Here is an 18,962-nt window from a genome sequence, read left to right on the forward strand (position 1 = left end):
CTAAACTTAATATACTATGTATATTTCATATATACATGGTATAACAAGTGAAAACAAACAATTGACTGAGTTAATTGTTGAAATACCATGCATAAATAGTGTTGATTACTCTATCACATTGCACATACACATACAATTTATATAATACATACTATACAATTTACGCCTAATTTGCGCCCTCACAGGTAAACAGTGATGTTTACGAAAAAATGTTTCAAACAAAAGTTGATTATTTTTTGATAAGGAACATTTTTTACTTTTAACCTTTTGTTCTATCTATAAAGGTTTACAAGATGGGTCCAATGGTCAAGACCCAATTGACCTATGTTGCTCATTTACGAACTCGACCTCACTTTTTACGTCCTGAGTACGCTGTGGAAATTTCAACTTGATATCTTTTTTCGTTTTTGAGTTATCGCGTCCACAGACGGACGGACGGACAACCGGAAATGGACTAATTAGGCGATTTTTTGAACACCTATACCAAAATTTTGTTGGTAGCATCAATATTTTTGCATTACAAACTTGGGACTAAACTTAGTATACCTTGCATATTACATATATGCATGATATAATGAAGACTGATGAAAAATGTATTGAAATGTATTGACACTTCCACAGCGTGATCTTTAGGTATACATTAGTGTCTGGCCGAACAGTATTTTTAGCCGAATCCGAATCTTCGACCTCGGTCTTAGTTTCTGCTGAAACCGAAACTTATCTAGAGATTATTTAAAATTTCTATAGTATTTGAAATTAGCATTCTAGAACATGCTGAAATTTGTGCGCAGCAAAACTCCATCAAGTAGTCATATTTCTCCCCATTTAATGTTTCTCACTGTTGATGCTTTCCATTGAAACATAATTTTTGTCTTTTGTAAAAACCATGGAATGTCTTCAAAAAAAATTTTAAAACACGATTTTGTGGTATAAAAAGAGAGTTGACTGAGGGGTCTTAAGAAGTTGACAATCTCACAAGGCATATCCTAGACACTAACCCAACCATCTCGTTTCAACTCTCTACCTCAATTTGGAGAAGCTGTAAAGGTGTGCGTAAACAATAAAAATGTCGACTTTTAAGTTTCTTATGATTTTTACATTCGTTGATTCACAGTGCCGATTCCCAGACACTATAATTTTGTCACTTGTAAGTTTATTTGAGTTGAGTTTCAGTACAACCGAAGTTTCTTAATACAGTTTTTTTTCGGCTAATTTTTGACCGAATCTTCGATCGGTATTATATTAAGTTGAACCTAATAAGCCGGTTTATTGAATCAGCCACCATTTCTGCATAGGCTGAGTTATCTAGAATAGTTGAGTGGAAAGCATTCACGAAAAAAAATTGCAGATCTAAGAGCTTGTGACCACACAGTTAATTTTTTAATGAAATCTTGTTTGTTCTTTTACTAGTTTCTACTGCATAATGCAATTTTTACAATGCCAATATAATATTCAATTTAAAAATCAGCAGGATATTGATATTACGTTTCTCGTAATGGTAACATTAGGGCTACAACGATCGTGCACTTTAGATCAATCAAACTTATTATTTATGGGCCGCGTTAATAAGCTCCTTCTATTAAAAGTTATGAGAGCAACATTCTAGAGATAGATTCATCCTATCTCAAGTTCAAACGGGCAGAACGTAACCTGATGCCCTTCCCTCGATACGATCATGACCCTTAAACATTTTATCTATGCCGTTAAATCTATTTAATATAAATATAGTGTTCATGTCCCTTTAGATTAAGTTTTCCTCATTTATCAATAGACCTTTTTAATCGATTTGCTTTTGTTTCGGACAGTCAAAATACTATTCAACCTACGAAAGTTAAATATATTTTATCTTTTTCAAACAGTGCTTTTTGGCAAGGATAGAAAATATAAGATATGGCGTTACTTGATTGAAAACAGTCCGAAACAAAAAAGAATCATTTTGTAAATGAAAAGCTGTATAAATTAATTTTAATAATGAATGAATAATCTTTTGTTTTAAAAGAGATCAATCAATTTATTTTAAAGATTTGAAACTTTGGTGAAAAAGGTTGAATGCGATAAATTGCGCCATGTGTACCAGGCTTTATTAAAAGCAAATATGTTTGTATGTATATCCCTATGTATATTGCATCATACTAAAAAGAAATAAAAAATCATTAAAAGCATATGCTTGAATAAGGATGCATGATATAACTAAAAATTATAATAACTGCAATACGATAAAGACGAGAGAGTACAGACTTTGTAAGTTTGTAACACCGAGCTAGTTCTAGAAAGATCTTTGAATTCAGAATATTCATTGTGCCACCCGCGTGTTCGGTTTTAAATAAATTCAGCATTTTTAATCATGAGTAAATTGGTAATTATTTTTTAAATTTTAAATTAAAATAGAATCAAAGCAATCCTTGAATTAAATAAACAAAATAAATACGATCAATATTCTAATAAAATTTATACAATCGTCAAGTGTACATCACAACGTTATAGCTTAAAAATATTTAATTATTTTGATACATAAATTAACTAAAATTATTTTAATTAACAATGGCTGCCGCTGCATTTCCAAAGGCTGTAAAAGCAATTTCACGGTTAATTCCTTTGGGAGATCGTGTATTAGTACAACGAGCTGAAGCCATAACCAAAACTAAATCCGGTATTATTATTCCTGAAAAAGCTGTAGCGAAAACATTGAGAGCAACTGTTATTGCAGTAGGACCCGGTTCCAGAAATACAGTAAGTAAAATTTTTAAAAACTTCGTTACTATACAGTAAGTAATTAACGAGTTAATTTCATTTACAGCAAGGAAATCATGTGCCCATCCAAGTAAAACCTGGTGATGAAGTTTTATTACCTGAATATGGTGGTACCAAAGTTGAAGTTGAAGATGATAGAGAATATCATTTATTCCGTGAAGCCGACATTCTCGCTAAACTAGAATAGTTACATTTTTATTGATTTTTTTTTGTACATATTTATATATAGTATTTTTTTTGTTTGATATTCAAATGTATAAGAAAAATACTATTCCACAAAATTAACGATAGCCAAAAGATTATTTTGTAGTTTTGTAAAATTTTAAGTTTGTTATTTAATTCCCAGTATGTCAAATATTGTAATTATATTTTTGACGGGAAGATACAAAGATATTGTTAAATTTTTTCTAAATAAACAAGTTTAAAGTTTTAATTGCATTGTATTAATCCTGAGTACAAAGATTGATTTTGGTAGTAAATCATCAATGAAACATTATGAGTGCCTCATTTCTTCGCTTTTTTCGAGACGGTAATTTTACCTGGAGATTCGCAGAAGTTAATGTTCATAAATTCACTTTCCATAGTATTGATTGGCAGAATAGCTAGTTTTCATCATATCTTTATTTCAACCACTTGGCAATAGGGCTTTTGATCTAAAAATTGATTCCTTTTTGTTTCGGATAGATGCCAATGAAGTAAAGACATATCTTCTACCTTTGTCAAAACGCGATGTTTGTCGAATAAATTTTGACAACTGTGAGAAAAAGGCAAATCGATAAAAAGGCCTGTTACAATGTCATTGCAAATTGATATATATTTGTCGACATAAACTAAACAATGAGACTTTTTTGACCTCATGGTAGAATTCAAGTATGACCTGTTTTCTTACGGTCTATTTTGAGGTACTTTGTAAACGTTTTCAGAAAAATACAATACACTTTTGGGTTAATTTCTTGTACTCCTTCAAGTAATTAACCCAAAAGTGTTCTGAAAATGTTTACAAAGTGCATCAAAATATCGCATATTCAGAGAAAAGTAAGTGATAGAGAATAAAATTAAATTAGATAAGAAAATTATTTTAGTTATTGAATCTGATGCACCTTTAAAAATATAGGACTTTGTAACTTAGCGTTTAAAATTTTAAAAATTTCTCTTAATATTAGTAAAAATGTAATTTTTTAGGACAAGTTCCAGCCAACGTTGCTCTAACGCTACGTTACGCTAAAATATGAAATTTACAACTAATTAGCGTTTGTATTTTAAAACTTTAAATATTTCTGTAACTAACTTACAATTTCATAAATCTTAGGTTTCACAGGCATAATATTTTTCTTCTTTAATCTCGAAGGGGTACATTTTCATTAAAAGCTGTCAATAGTGCTAAACTTTAATTCAATTCGAAAAATCTATAATTTATTTAACAAAATATACAAAAGCGATTTATATTACACAATTAATATTTAAAAAAAAGAACTAGTATATAATAAGTATTTGATTTTAAAAATAACATTAATCGCTACTAATTTTCGATTTGAGCATCCCTCGTGTAATAATTCCATTATTCTTAGTACCTAAATCATTAATACTATTGAATCCATCGTTTACAGCTCTTTGGTAGGCAATATCAGTTAATGACTTAAAGGATCTTGGTTCCCAAACAGCCAGTTCACTAAGAACCTTATTGTTCAATACAATATTGCACTTTTGTAAAGCATTTTTAAATGTCTCGAATGTCAAGTTGTGCTGTTGGCAAGCGGCTTGTACTCGGGTAGTCCACAACTAAAAATTTTTATTTTATTAGCGCTTAAAAAGTTTTTCATTTATAGACTTATTGTATTACTTCTTTCATATCTTCCTTTTTGAGTTTACGACCTTTTGTTGCATAAACCAAAGCACGGTGGACATTTCGAATCGTTACACTGTAACAATTACGTCTTCTACCCCTGTAATGCTGCAAATTAAAAATTTTTTATTGGGAAAATTATGCGTTTTTCGAATAAATACCGCTGCAAGTTTGAAGATTTTTCTTTTCCGCCAGAATTCATCAGGGCCTCTACTGCGAGCAAATAATGTAATTGATTTGAAAACCATTTTTTATTTTTTGTATTGTGTTATGTAAAGCTTATAAATTAACCTCATACAAAATTTAATAATGTGTTTGTATTATCAGAAATTTTTTTTTAAACGACTTTATTCTTTACTCGTTTGTCTCTTCTTAAAGGCTCAGTTACATCGTATCTTATCATAATTGCTTGAACACGGTGGTTGCGCATGCGTTTATAACGTGTGAAAAGGCCTACGCTAAAATTATAACCTTCCATTATCCAGTGCTTTATTACAATCAGTGATGCACGTTAAAAATTGGTGTATTTTTAGGCACTTATTTTAATTTGTGTGATGTCCAAATAAACTTATTAATCATGACTGTGATCAAAACAAAACTATTGCCTGTTGGTCGTGGCCCGTGGTTAATCTCACGAACAGTTGCAGTTGAAACACAGCTATACTAAATTGTTAATACAAAATTATTGAGATCAAAATCAAAATTCTTAAGAAATAATTTGTTTTATAATATAAATTACATACCATGATGATTATACCAAAAAGATTGTTTAATTTTGATGCAACAAAATGTTAGAATCACTTTTTTCTCATTATGTGTACGTGAAATATTGATTTTAAAAAAATTTTCTTCGCACAGCCACATGACTGAATTAAAGCTATGATAGACATTCTATTTCTAAGCGACGGAAAATAAACGAAAGAACTGTATTAATTAATTAAATCATAATTTAGATTTAAATAATAAATTATAATTGAGAAATCTATGGTTAAACCATAGATAAAAGATTTAGTGGGTTAAACCATGATTTCATATAATTCATTGGAATATCTATCACTCATCGCAAAAGGCTCTGATGTGAATTAAGCATTAGACTCTCTTTCCTTTATCATAAAGCCATTTTAGCGATTATTGTGTGGACGTTTGACATTTAAAGATAGCCTGATAGATTGACATTTTCTGTTGAATTGTTTTGATTCACGGTTGACATTTTTTAAGAATAAAAGAAAGAAATGAATTCTAATAATCAAAATATGTCGCCTGCATTAAGTAATCAATCTGGATCAGATCGAGATGATATATTGATCCAAGGCCAACCTTTAAGTGATTTTGTAATGCAATTAGAAGATTACACTCCTACGGTAAGTACTTTTTTAAAGTAGCAAATAATTATTTTGAAACTTTAGTCATAAAGTCTAACATGTGTTTATTTCTGAAAACATTAAAATTTTTTTCTCCTAAAAGTGAACATTTTGAGGTGAATGAATCAGGTCACAAACAGTATCAGAAAATTTGGAAAAAAAACTAAGAGGCCTAATACGCGTTTTTCTTTAGAAATAAGTACTTTTGATGCCAAAAATTACAAACTTCAAAGATACAAATAATCTTCAATTTGATGGGTGTTTCTGTGTTATTTTTATTTATTTTCTATTCCCATTCTCTTATTTATTTGAACCAATTCCTACACAATACCCATATTTTTTTCGACGCTTTGAATGGAATCGTATCCTCTCTTCTCAAAATTAAAATTCAAAGCCTCACTTTTATGATAAATAACTTAATTGCTCTAGGAAAATTAATATATAAATTTTTTTTCGCTTACCGTTTTATTGATTCAACGAATTAAATCAGTTAACATTCTCCAAGCTATGGGCTGATACTCATTTTGACATTGGAGAGAAATTAGATTTGTAAATGAATCAAATTAAGTCTTAGCTGAAGCAGTTAAAACCATAACATTACTACCATAAATTTTATTCTCGATTTATGATTTGAAAAGTGACCCAAAATTTTTTTTCATTAAAAAATTTATCAATAAATTTAACGGATGGAATTCAAAATAAATATTATTTCATTTTTCTAGATTCCGGATGCTGTTACCGGCCATTATCTCCATTGCGCTGGATTTGATGCATCTGATCCACGAATGTAAGTCGAATAAAACTTAGCCTAACAAGTAAAAGTTTTGTTTTTACGTTAAACGTTGATAATTAATTTTTATTTTAGTGTTCGTTTAATATCGATAGCTGCACAAAAATTTATATCAGACATCGCAAATGATGCATTACAGCATTGCAAAACTCGTTCAAGTAATACTTCTAGTAGTCATAATAACTCGAAGGTAAGTGAATGTATATTGTAGTAATCAATTAATTTAATATTATTTGTAGTTATTATTTATTTTTATAATTTCTGTATCAAGTATACTATTTTGGTTTCTCAAAAGTAATTTAAAAAAGGATGCAAAAGATTATTTCTATACCTATAAGTAATAAATTATTAAGCGATTTTAAAATAAACTTATCCTTGTGCTTTTCACAACAAAATGAAAGTAATAACAACTTTATATAATTGGATTATCCGTTAGGTATAGGTGATTTTTTTTTCTTGGGCTTTCTGCCGTAGCATAACAACTTGCATGAGAAATTTATAGTAAAATGTATAAGCTATGTAATTAATTAATTATTTTTTTTTATAGAATAATAAAAACTCGAAAGATCGTCGTTATACATTAACTATGGAAGATTTAGCTCCTGCACTTCATGAATTCGGAATTACAATTAAAAAGCCACACTATTTTGTTTAATTACAAAATTTTTACTTCTGTATAATTAATTTAAAGAATATTTTATTTTATTTTATGATAATTTTACCAATACTTTATGTGAATAAAATTTTTAATTAATTTTTAGAAAATCATTAACTTTATTTACTTACCTCGTAATTTATCTATTTCATTATTATAATAAGTGAAAACAAACAATTGACTATTGAATGTCAGTGTTTGCATTATTTTAAATAAATTAGAAAACCAAAAAAAAAACCAACAAAATTATGGGGATCATTCAATTTGCTTTTCGAAAATTTTCTAGAATTTTTTTTCGTTTTTTGAGAATCTTTCACAAGACAACTAGTTCAAGCTACCTGAAAATTTTCAACTGCCTATCTTTTAGGGTTTTGGAGAAAATGGACATAGAAGTTTTGTATTAATTTGCGATCTCATAGATAAACAGCGATGTTTACGAAAAAATGTTGCAAACATAAATTTTTTCATAAGGATAATTTTTTACATTTAAACATTTGTTCTATCTCTAATGCCGGTTTTCCACTAAACGGACAAACAAAACTGAAACTCGAGTCAAAAAAACTTTTTGAAGACTGGCAATGTATTAGCCAATGGCTATTACATTTTCAGTTTTTTTTTTGCTGCAGTTTGAGTTTTGTTTTTATTCATCTGTTTAGTGAAAAACCGGCATAATGGATTACGATTTACAAGATGAGCCCTGCAGACACAAGATCTAATTGACCTTTATTGCTGATTTACGGATTCAACTTTACTTTTTACGTCCTAAACACGCTATAAAAACTTCAGCTTGATACTCTTTGTTTTTGAGTTATCGTGTTAGAGATAGACAATCGAAAATGAACTAATTAGGTGATTTTAAGAACACCTATACGATAACTCAAAAACGAAAAAAGATACCAAGCTGACATTACACCGTGCTTAGGACGTAAAAAGTGAGGTCGAGTTCGTAAATGGGCAACATAGGTCAATTGGGTCCGGGTCCTAGAGAATGATACTTGTTTTCTACTAGTTTCAAGAAAATTTAAAGTTATGTAGATGCAAAGTGAGATTTCACAGATATAATTAATTTAAATATCTTTTATGCTGATTTGTTTGTTTTTGATTATGAATTTTCAAATTGGTAATTCTCCTTAATGTTCATACAAAAGTAGTTGTATGAATACAATTCTTGAAATTATAATTGATAAAAAATATTTTTAAAATATAAAATTAACATTTATTATAAATACAAATTTTTACAAACATTACTTATATGTATATCTTGCAACGGTGGTACACTATAACTTAACAATGTTTGATGATGCACTTGAGCACCACTTTGAGACATGGTATCATCTAAATTTGTGGTATTTTTTGACGATGATGATAATCCTCGATGTTTATTATTTGTTGTTTTATATAAATAACACAATTTCATATATTTACACGTACATTTTTTATCTTTCATAGACCAATTATTTAAATAATTTTTTTTGTCTTTATTATAACCATTGATAATTTTTGATTGATTTAAATCAGTCTTTTTATTCAGTTCCTCTGTTTGTTGACTAAGTGCTATTGAACTTTTTTTATTATTACGTCTTGAATTTTTTGCACAATTATCAGTGATTGTTTGCAAACTATCAATTGTTGGCGTTAAACATAAATTAATGCCTGGATATATAAAAAATGCAAAAACTGCTGTTAAATTTAGAACTAAAATTGGTATAACGATTGCCCAATGTTTTTGAGGTATATATGATATGTTTAACATTTCAAAAATACTATCTGGTATAAAAATCCATAACAAATATATAACAAAAAGAGTCTTTAATGTTAAATAAAGCACAAATCCATAAACTGCCCGATTAAACGTTGGGCACGGTGTATGTTCGGGCATTATAACTACACATAGGTACTAATCAATTTCAACCAAAATAATGCGAATAACTTTCACTAAGTGGTGATCCAGTTAATTCCATTGTTTGGAGTATTAATTTTATATTATCAAAGAAACCGTTTAAAGCTACACGCAGCTGCCGAGCATCAGGTGCTGATAATTTACTAAAAAATAAAAATTAATTAAAATAAGGAATAATCTAATCTGAACGTAGAGATCATTTTTATACTTTACGATATTAATGTATTCTTAAAATTTTTTTATATCAGGTTTTTCAAAAACAAGTATTGCATTATAGACTAAGATCCGTCATTAGAAAAATGTTCCCTTAACTGTTAATTGATGAAAATAGCATTGGATAGCTTATTACTACTCCTAATTACTAATAGGCTGTTTATTACTGCTACCTGTAGCCTTACTTACCTGCTTTTAGTGTAATATTGTTACTTTTGAAAATTCTATTAACAATTTAACATGCAAAAGAACAAAATTATAATATAATTGATTGTTAATTAATTAATTAATATTAATAGCAACAGGGCTACCCTGACAGACATTACATTCCTAAATTGTTTACATTGTAATCAACCTATTCAATGCTATTTTCATCAATTAACAGATGAGGGAATATTTTTCTAATTGTACTATTGACAAGATAGGGTCTTCGTTAACTATATAGTTTGTAATTTTAAGAATTTCTCGATTAATATTATACTAGTTTATTAATAACCAAAGGAAAAAACTGAAGGAAAAAAATTTTTCTGCAATATAACTTTTTAGCATTTTTTTAACAGTTATAGATAGATATATTTGAGTTTAAAGTACAGAAAATTTTGTGATAAGAAAAATCGTTTTAAGCAACTGCTGTTGCCAATATTTTAGAATATTACCATCAACCTTTTTTTAATGTAAAAAATTTGAGGATGGGAAGTCTTACAAATAGCTTTTGTTAAAAAACTGTATTCTTCAAAAAAATTCTCAAAAAGCAAGGCTGTGACTGTCTTGCACGTTTAATTGTAATTATAATAAAATTTTCGTTAAAAATACTCATATGCAAAAAATGGCAGAAGTAAATTTTCAGCTCTATACACCCGATAATAACTAGTGGTTGAATAACAGATAAGGCAGAAAAATTACAAGTCATTCAAACTTTTTAGAAGATGGTGAATTTTTTATCATCTTTCGCAGGGTAAAGGTCGATAATGTGGAATCTTAATGGGAATCTATACAATCACAAAAAGGTGCATAATTCCATATACACTTTTTATTTCAGAATTTTTTAAGGTAGACTCCAGACAGGAGATAACTCCTAAATTTAATATAAAATACTTACAGTTTCAAATGATTGGTTTCAACCAGAAATTCTTTTTTGGCAGTACTTCTTTTCGGCTCAAGATCAACTCTTAAAACATCGAACGCAATTTGAGCTAAACGTGGATTTGGGAATGGTAAACTAACCTCACTGATAACAAAATTATTAAGAAAAAAATTATCAAAAATCGCTTTAAATATAAGATAAAAATAAAAAGGATACATTAAATAATTTTTATTTTCCATCATTTTATAAAAAAAAAAACTATTTTTTTAATATTTCATGTTATTATACCACATCTTTGTTATGGTAAATTTTGTAGAGCTAATATTCTATTTTACACTTGAAGATAAAAATTTTTAGTTTTATTATTTCAATGATTATTTAATAGAATATTACAAAATGTGGTATATTTTATTGTAAATATGGTAAATACTATAATACAATACAAATAATCTACACTGTAATTATTATAATCATTAATTAGTCATATTATTTTTAATCTTTGTAGGTTAAGTCAGAGCCGGACCTTTATTTAAGGTATTTCTAAAATCGTTTCGTTTCTTTTGTATTTCACAAATCACAGAGCTTGATATTGTATTTATACAGCCACTTTTTATATTTGTGAAATGTTTTAGAAGAAGCAAGTTGAAAAAAATGCATTATTTAGAGTATTTTATTGAGTGCTTTACTTCAATATTTGTGACGCGGATAAAATGTTTTTTACAAATGTTACTCAATTATCAATTTTATGTACTTTATTTTTAGAATAATTTTGCTGGTGACTAAAAATTCGGTATAAGAAAGGCTTTTCTCAAAAATAAAAAAACAGTTTAGACTCGTCATATGAAATTACATTCGAGTTTTAGGAAAACTTTTATTTCATTAATATGACCCAAAAGCTAAAGATTTTATTGCTAACTGACTAGAAGTATGTGTTAAAAGTAAACATAAGCAAATTTTCATTGAGTACAATATTCTACTTGCAATTGTTTTTTCATTCAACTTAAATCTGCAAATTTCAATCGGTTTTCAAAAACATACTTCTTACAAAATACTTAATTTTTTTTAATGAAAACCTATTTTATGATGTGAATTTTCCGTGTATGTCAGAAATTGAATTTAAATATAGAGTTCATATAAATATAAATTGATTTTTCAAATATAAATTTTTAAAAGGAACTTCTATAATTTCAGGATTTTTGTTCGGAATAAAAAATTGCCTGAATGAGACCCTGAATCTCATTTGAAAAATTTAAATTTAGTACTGAAGCCATAGACTTATACTAAATAGAAGCAAGTACAATAATATTTGAGTACATATAGTAGACGTAGCGGTAGACGTCAGTGCAAATTACGATCGTTGTAAATTCGTATATCTTCAACTTATGTTATGTTAGTTTACTGATTGTAGTCTTAGATTTGGAATTGTGATTAGAATATCACTTGTCAAATTCTATCATGCGGAGTGTATTTGATTAATTGCCCACGTTGACACTCATAAAAAGTGACATTTAAGTGGCCAAATGCAAAATCAAATACAATTATTAACAAATTCTAGAATCACATGAATTATAAAACATAAATGTTGTGATTGTTTATAAGAAAAATGACCGGGGGTGTCATCAATCAAGTAGAATATAATAATAAAACACAAAACATAAATAAAACTGATACTGTTTATGTAAATCGCACAAGAAACTTTTTTACATTTCGTGCTTTAATATTTTTATTATTATGGTACTTTTTCAGTGGGTGTACATTATTTTTAAATAAATATATACTGACATACTTGGATGGTAATCCAACAATTTTAGGTAGGTATATTTTATTAATGAGTATATGCCTTAATTAAAATTAATTAATCTTTATTTGGTCATATTCTGTTAAAAGGCGCGTGTCAAATGTTAACTACTACAATATGTGGATTTATTCAATTATATTATCCTTGTGGAATGTACAAGAGTGTGAAGAGGCTTGTTCAACCTCCAGGATTTTATAAACATATGATTTTAGTAGGATGTACAAGGTAATTTAAGATTTCTAAACTACTTTCCTCGTGATGTATATGAGCGCATTCGTTAGAAAAATTTTCTGGGCTGCTGACTTTTTGATTTTCTAGAGAGCTATATGAAAATATATCTGTTGGCGAATGAAATTAAGCCTATCAAGTTATTTAACTATTAGCGACTTAAAATTATTTCTGTTACATTTGCGCTTGATTTTCAGCAGTACAAAATGTACACGTAAGCTTTTCATATATTGGTCCTTTGCGTAGTACATAAAAATTCCATCATTTCACAAGTCTTGAATGCTAAAATACTTTCGTAAATGACAAGTTTTTAGAACTAACACGTGGAAGCTAAGATTAATATAGCGAAAGATTAATTTTTTCAGCGAAGAATGTATTTTGGAATTTTTTCTCAGCACATTAAAGATGCTTTTAATTAATTATAGAAGTTTTAAATTGAAATTAGTAAATAGTCCTGTCTAGGACTCAGGAAGTTAAGACAGGATGGTTAATTTAGATTTCGTAGGAAGTCTTTAATATAAAAAAAATTTGCTCACAAATGTAGCTCATATATCTTACACTTACATGAATTACAAATTATGCTTAATATTTCAGGTTTTTAACGGTATTGTTAGGTTTAGTATCATTAAATTATGTTGCAGTAAGTTTTACAGAAACAATAAAAAGTTCAGCACCATTATTTACTGTAATAATATCAAGATGTTTATTGGGGGAACATACAGGTCTGTTAGTAAATTTAAGTTTGATACCTGTAATGTCTGGTTTAGCATTATGTTCAGTAAATGAATTGAGTTTTCAAATTTATGGTTTCATTGCTGCAATGGCTACAAATTTAACAGAGTGTTTACAAAATGTATATTCAAAAATGCTCATATCGGGTGAACAGTTTAAGTATACGTTAGTATTTTTTATTTTACTAAATAATTTTCGTAAGTGTTTAGTCACACCTTTGCGTGAATGAGTTTTTACATTTCCGAATTGAAAGAATTAGTCAAAACTATAATCTAAAATTTCAAACTTGATATTTTTGGGTTTAAGCTTAAGGGGGGAGATCAGGATTAGGATTATGGAATGTATAGATAATTAGAATGTTACCAAAATTTGTATAGGATTTTAAAGTTAAGATCTCAGCGCTACAGTGGCACAATTTAAACAAGCAGTATTAACCAAACACCTGTTATTCTGATCAGTTTATCTTGTGCTTCTGACCAAGAAAACATCAATTGAAAATATATTATTAATTTATGTCAAATAAATTTTTTAATTTTTTTGATAAATATTTAGAAAAAAATAAGTACTCTCGATTTCTCAGGGGACAACAAAAATTAAAAAATCAGAAGATTTAATAAACGATTCACTTGTTATTGTAGTTCTTATTTTAATTGTTAGATAGATTATATCTTAGCTAGATTGTCCAATAATTAAATGCATATCAAACTTCTTAGATTATAGCTCATGAAGGTAACTTCCCCAACTGGCGTTCAATCTTAAAAGCGACATTCTACAAATTTACATTTTCAAACTAAGGTTAGTGATAAAAAAGATGTGTGTTCTTTTTTACGCGCGTTCTCATTAACTTCTTGTTATACTTCTTCTGCGATAACAAGTATATTAATTTATAAATGTAAACAAATAATACACATTCCAATTAATCTATTTATTTGTTCACTTAATCTGCCACCCATCTATCCTTGTCTATTGTGAATAACATTTCGTTTATCGACTAACTTAATGTTGTTAAAAAATTTTAACTAACTTCAATATGTAGTTTTCGCGTCACCCTGTTTGCGCGGGTCACTCTGATCATTAAATGAGTATAACTTTTAAAAATTTTTGCTCAATCGTATTATAGTTATTAATGCTACAAGTGGGATAACTAGCAAATAATCTGACAGTCGTGGTGTTGCGGCATGAGCGTAAGGTTATGAGACATTCTTATGAAGACGAGTGTGGTAGATGTCGCTACGAGCCGTAGGCGAGTTGCGACAACCACACGAGTCTTCATAAGAATGTCTCATAACCTTAGAGCGAATGCCGTAATCACGACTGTCATATTTGCTAGTTATTCCGCAAGTAGCATTCAATACTTTTTACAACAATCGCTCGGGAAGTTGACTTTGAGAGAAATTTATCAATTTGAGAAATGATTTATTTACTTATTTTAAATTTAAATTTTATTGCATACAAATTTTTATTGCTCGTTCATTTTAATTTCAATTTTTAATTTTGTTTTTTTGTATGTAACACTCGCGTTTGACACAATCAGTGTGGTAACTTTAATAAATGAGGGTTAAGATTGATTACTTATTTTTTTTTAGTACAGATGGCGTGTCAGTAGTACATACAATTATGTAGTCTATAACCGAACATGTGCGTTTATGAAACACCTATAACCGAACATGTGCGTTTATGAAACACATATAGTTAAGTATGCGATTATTGTGTATTTTGAAGGTGACATACAGCGCTCGAAAAGTCTACTTCCCGAGTGGGCGTTGTAAAAAAATTTTTAACACATTTCCAAGCTATAGCCTCATAAGGAAGCTGATATATTAGTAATCCTACCTGATAATGTGAACGTTAAAAATTCTGACGTTAGTGGGAAAAATTAACCCGTTAATTAAAGAATTATTTTTTAGTAGGCATCATGCGTACTATAAAATTAACTAACAATTAATTGGTAGAAAAATATTAATTAAATATTAAATTATTATTATATTAATTATAAAATATTAGTTTTTAAACATCTAGTTTGAAGTTGTTTGAAGAAATACAAAAATTTGTTTGTGTTGTGTGATTAAACATGGCGTAAAATTTAACATACTTGAAATATAATAACATTATTTAGTGATAATTTTACTTTTCTTTCACAGTCCAGCTGAACTTCAATTTTATACAAGCTTAGCAAGTATAATTGTTCAAATACCTGCAACATTAATACTTGTTGATGTATGGGATATTAATTTTATTGTAAATAATAAACAATTAGTGATATTATTTATATTAAATGGTGTGTTTTTCCATTTTCAAAGTATTACGGCCTATGTTCTTATGGACTATATTAGTCCTGTCACACATAGGTACGTATATTGTAATATTTCACAATTTAACATAACATACCTACATGTTTTAAGTACTTACAAGTTGCAAGCATTGGTATCACAACATCTTTTTGGGTTTGAAGCACTAAAATACAGTGTACTACTAAGTACAAATAATTTAAGGTTGTTAAGATACAACATTAGCATATTGTCAGAAAATTCAAAATTTTTGATACCTATTAAGGATATAGTACAGTTACCATAAAAATTTGAAGTCGAAAAACCAAAATCATTAACCGTTTCATTGTCGAGACATTTTAAAGCAAAGTTCAACAATTTTATTGTTGAAAAGAAATAACTATACTTAGAGTATTGTAGTTGAAGAAAAATAACCATATGAATAAGAATTTTAAACTCATGATACAATTGCTATTATATGTAGATATATGTACTATTACCGTGCCTATAATCCAAAACTTTTTTACAATATTGTAAGAAGACAAACACCTTAAGAGTATGTTATTGACTATTGAGAAAAATTTATGAAAAGAGGTCATAAAAACATGTTTGCCAACGCTTCTAATAATCGTAATATCAATCTAAATATTTTTGTGAAATATGGTACACCTCTACTATGCATCTGGTATACTTACTTTGAATATCATAGTTTGCGGAACTGTTTTTCATAAAATTTAAGTATATGGTCTTATATTTCTGTAATTATTATGTACTTATTTAGGAAACACTCTGTATAATATAATAGCTATGTCATTCGAATAATATTATAAATACAAAAGTATCTTTGCCTTGATAAAAATATTGTCATTTATTTGCTATTAGAAGGACAATTCTCTACTACCGTAAATTAAATAGAAGTTTTAATCCCAATAACATGACGTCCGGCTGGCGTGGACATTTTTATTCACCATATTCTGCAGTGTTGTCCGAATGTTCGTTCTTTTTATATGCCTATACTCTGTTAGCAAAATCATCCGAACAGATTTACATAAAAACCAGTGCTCGTGAGTACTTAAATCGTGTAAAACCTCAAGAGAAAAATATGAAATGTGAAATTATAAATCGGGTGTGCGCATGTTTTGATTGAAATTTTATGCATTTATTGGTATATTTGCAATTATTAATTTAATGAATTTTCGCCATATTATAATCTTAAAGACTTGGAAATTAAATGTAAAATCTGAATATTTTTATTTATTGATACTAATTATTTGGGAATAATTGTTAGGCACTCAATTCACCCCGGCGTGTCTTTAACTTAATAGGTAAAGGAATTCTTCCAATATAAGTAATGCGCATACCCAATTGTTTGAATTTATGAAATGATTGTAATTGTTTTTGTTCTTTTTTTAGTGTGGCGAATACTGCAAAACGTGCATTCCTTATAACGTTATCAATACTATTATTTGGTAATCCAATTACTTTATTAAGTGGTTTAGGTACTGTTTTTGTAATTACTGGTGTATTTTTGTATATAAAAGCACAACAATATGATAGCATGAGAAAAAATAATTTATCACCTAAATTAAAATTTACTAAAAATGTTCGTGCTATTTAATAAAAATAATTATTTTCTATTTACTTGTTTAATTTATTGAACCATATTGATGAAAAATACGTTATTTGAAAATAACAACTAATACGCTATTTGTATCAATGTTTGACATGACCATACTCAGCAAAGGATGGCAAATCAGATAATTTTAGCCAAAAGTTTTTACTAAAAAATAAATTTAACAGCAGTTTGGCATAAACACATACTTAGACAACTAAATCAATGATAAACCCAGATCCAGAGGGGGTAGCTACGTCTATACTGATACAGATTTAGTATTTATTTTACTCATACTTCTTAGCCTAAGTATAGTTTAGCCTGGATAGTGAAAGATTTCTCTGAAACTTTTGCATGTAAATACATTGTGTGATAAAGAGGTGCCAAGAAGTAAATAAAACTCTTGATATAATATTAACAATATTTTTTAATATAAATGTACATATATAATATATTTTCTTTAAAATAATAGGTTTGGGATATATAAATTTTATTTAATATTAACCAATAAATAAATAGTTTTCATATAAAATTATATTCGACTAGAAAATAAAAACAGTTTTTGACTTTATTACATGGTCCAAAGATTTTATGTATTTTAATAAAATACAATTACATTCAGTATTCATATAGCTTCTGTTCCAAAATCTTGTTGATAGAAGCATTATGTCTTGTTTATATAATATTATAGACCGAGCTATTTTTTAAGATGGAATGGCAGAAGACACTCTGCCCTTTTGAATACTTACAATGGAGATAGTTTTTATTTTCGAAGTGCAAAATTTAAAAAAAAAAACGATGAGGGCTAAAAAATAGATCATGATCGTAGCTCTTAAGAGAGAGAAATAATTTCTATGATAAGGTTATTCTTAATAAAGTAACAAACAACTTTTGTTCGAAAATTTTTCTCCCTGAATTTATTCAGTTAACTAAAAAAATTGTTTGTTATTTTGTAAAAAAACTAACATAGAAAACTAATTTGACTCTATCTTTTACTACCTCTATTACGAATGAGCAACACCCACGATCGCATAAAATTTCACATTCAAGAGCTTTCTCTACTTTGATTATTTAAAGGGCAAATTGTATTCTGTTGTACCATTATTTCTATTAAAATCGCTTGGGCTAGAAGCATAAATCTAAATCAGAATAACTTTCTGTATTTGTCTTAAGTTGTACTGGTCGCCTTCAAGGAGTTCTATTTAATTTGAATAATTGAAAAAAAAGGATGAACCTCTAATTTCTTTTCGCAAGATCTGCTTGATACTCCAATAAGCGAAGAAAAAATGACGAAATCTCTAAATTTCGACCTATAGCATCGATTTCGATGTAAATTTGGGATTAAGCTTTGTTCACCCTCTAGAACAAAAGTTTATATGGTGCCGAGCGAGTGGTGCTTTTGTCTTGAGGGTGGAAAATTATATGTTGAAAATAGCAACGGGAATCGATAAAACGATGAAATCTAAGCAAAAAATGTCATTCAAATATATATCGAAGTGTCAATACTTTCCGAGCTATTGACGATTGAAATTCGGAGTATTTAACGTTAAATAACTGAAAAATTGGACGTTTTTTGAGAAAAGTATATCATAAACATTTTCAAGTACCTACTGTAAAAAATGAAAAAGGTTTTTGCACGAATTTGCAAAAACAAAAATTTTCTCGTATCTTTTTTATTATTTTTATTATGTTTTATTCAGCACAAAAATTGATGACTTTACAACAGAA

The 18,962-nt window shown here is 28.2% G+C and overlaps 6 protein-coding genes across 7 annotated transcripts; 3 read left to right on the forward strand and 3 right to left on the reverse strand.

The window, feature by feature from the left end:
* The first annotated feature begins 2,202 nt into the window (after positions 1-2,202).
* LOC123304018 (10 kDa heat shock protein, mitochondrial) lies at positions 2,203-3,090 on the forward strand. 2 transcript variants are annotated; one of them, XM_044886326.1, is made up of 3 exons: positions 2,203-2,356; positions 2,566-2,730; positions 2,798-3,088. In XM_044886326.1, the coding sequence occupies exons 1-3, from the start codon at positions 2,345-2,347 to the stop codon at positions 2,936-2,938; spliced, it is 318 nt and encodes a 105-aa protein (XP_044742261.1). In that variant the 5' UTR covers positions 2,203-2,344; the 3' UTR covers positions 2,939-3,088. The 2 variants fall into 2 exon arrangements, with proteins under 2 accessions (XP_044742261.1, XP_044742260.1); XM_044886325.1 differs by lacking the exon at positions 2,203-2,356 and having other exon boundaries at positions 2,420-2,730; positions 2,798-3,090.
* Positions 3,091-4,220: 1,130 nt separating this feature from the next.
* LOC123305444 (39S ribosomal protein L20, mitochondrial) lies at positions 4,221-4,916 on the reverse strand. Its single transcript, XM_044887157.1, has 3 exons — positions 4,756-4,916; positions 4,592-4,702; positions 4,221-4,530 (listed from the first exon to the last, which is right to left on the reverse strand). The coding sequence occupies exons 1-3, from the start codon at positions 4,840-4,842 to the stop codon at positions 4,261-4,263; spliced, it is 468 nt and encodes a 155-aa protein (XP_044743092.1). The 5' UTR covers positions 4,843-4,916; the 3' UTR covers positions 4,221-4,260.
* Positions 4,917-5,725: 809 nt separating this feature from the next.
* On the forward strand, positions 5,726-7,415 carry LOC123305403 (transcription initiation factor TFIID subunit 10). Its single transcript, XM_044887107.1, has 4 exons — positions 5,726-5,955; positions 6,678-6,742; positions 6,821-6,935; positions 7,293-7,415. The coding sequence occupies exons 1-4, from the start codon at positions 5,827-5,829 to the stop codon at positions 7,398-7,400; spliced, it is 417 nt and encodes a 138-aa protein (XP_044743042.1). The 5' UTR covers positions 5,726-5,826; the 3' UTR covers positions 7,401-7,415.
* A 1,115-nt stretch (positions 7,416-8,530) lies between these two features.
* LOC123304909 lies at positions 8,531-9,279 on the reverse strand. The gene is made up of 2 exons (XM_044886462.1): positions 8,630-9,279; positions 8,531-8,567 (listed from the first exon to the last, which is right to left on the reverse strand). The coding sequence occupies exons 1-2, from the start codon at positions 9,277-9,279 to the stop codon at positions 8,531-8,533; spliced, it is 687 nt and encodes a 228-aa protein (XP_044742397.1).
* LOC123305455 (EKC/KEOPS complex subunit Lage3) lies at positions 9,169-10,971 on the reverse strand. The gene is made up of 3 exons (XM_044887168.1): positions 10,814-10,971; positions 10,613-10,741; positions 9,169-9,443 (listed from the first exon to the last, which is right to left on the reverse strand). Exons 1-3 carry the CDS (start codon positions 10,837-10,839, stop codon positions 9,308-9,310), a joined length of 291 nt encoding a protein of 96 aa, XP_044743103.1. The 5' UTR covers positions 10,840-10,971; the 3' UTR covers positions 9,169-9,307.
* A 936-nt stretch (positions 10,972-11,907) lies between these two features.
* LOC123304918 (solute carrier family 35 member E2A-like) lies at positions 11,908-17,204 on the forward strand (the record flags this gene model as incomplete). The annotated part of the gene is made up of 5 exons (XM_044886473.1): positions 11,908-12,408; positions 12,485-12,620; positions 13,218-13,520; positions 15,497-15,703; positions 17,036-17,204. Coding segments are annotated over exons 1-5 (1,023 nt in total), but the record flags the coding sequence as incomplete, so codon positions are not given.
* Between the last annotated feature and the right edge of the window lie 1,758 nt (positions 17,205-18,962).

Source organism: Chrysoperla carnea, chromosome 1 (assembly GCF_905475395.1).
Source record: "Chrysoperla carnea chromosome 1, inChrCarn1.1, whole genome shotgun sequence".
Taxonomy (NCBI): Eukaryota; Metazoa; Arthropoda; class Insecta; order Neuroptera; family Chrysopidae; genus Chrysoperla; species Chrysoperla carnea.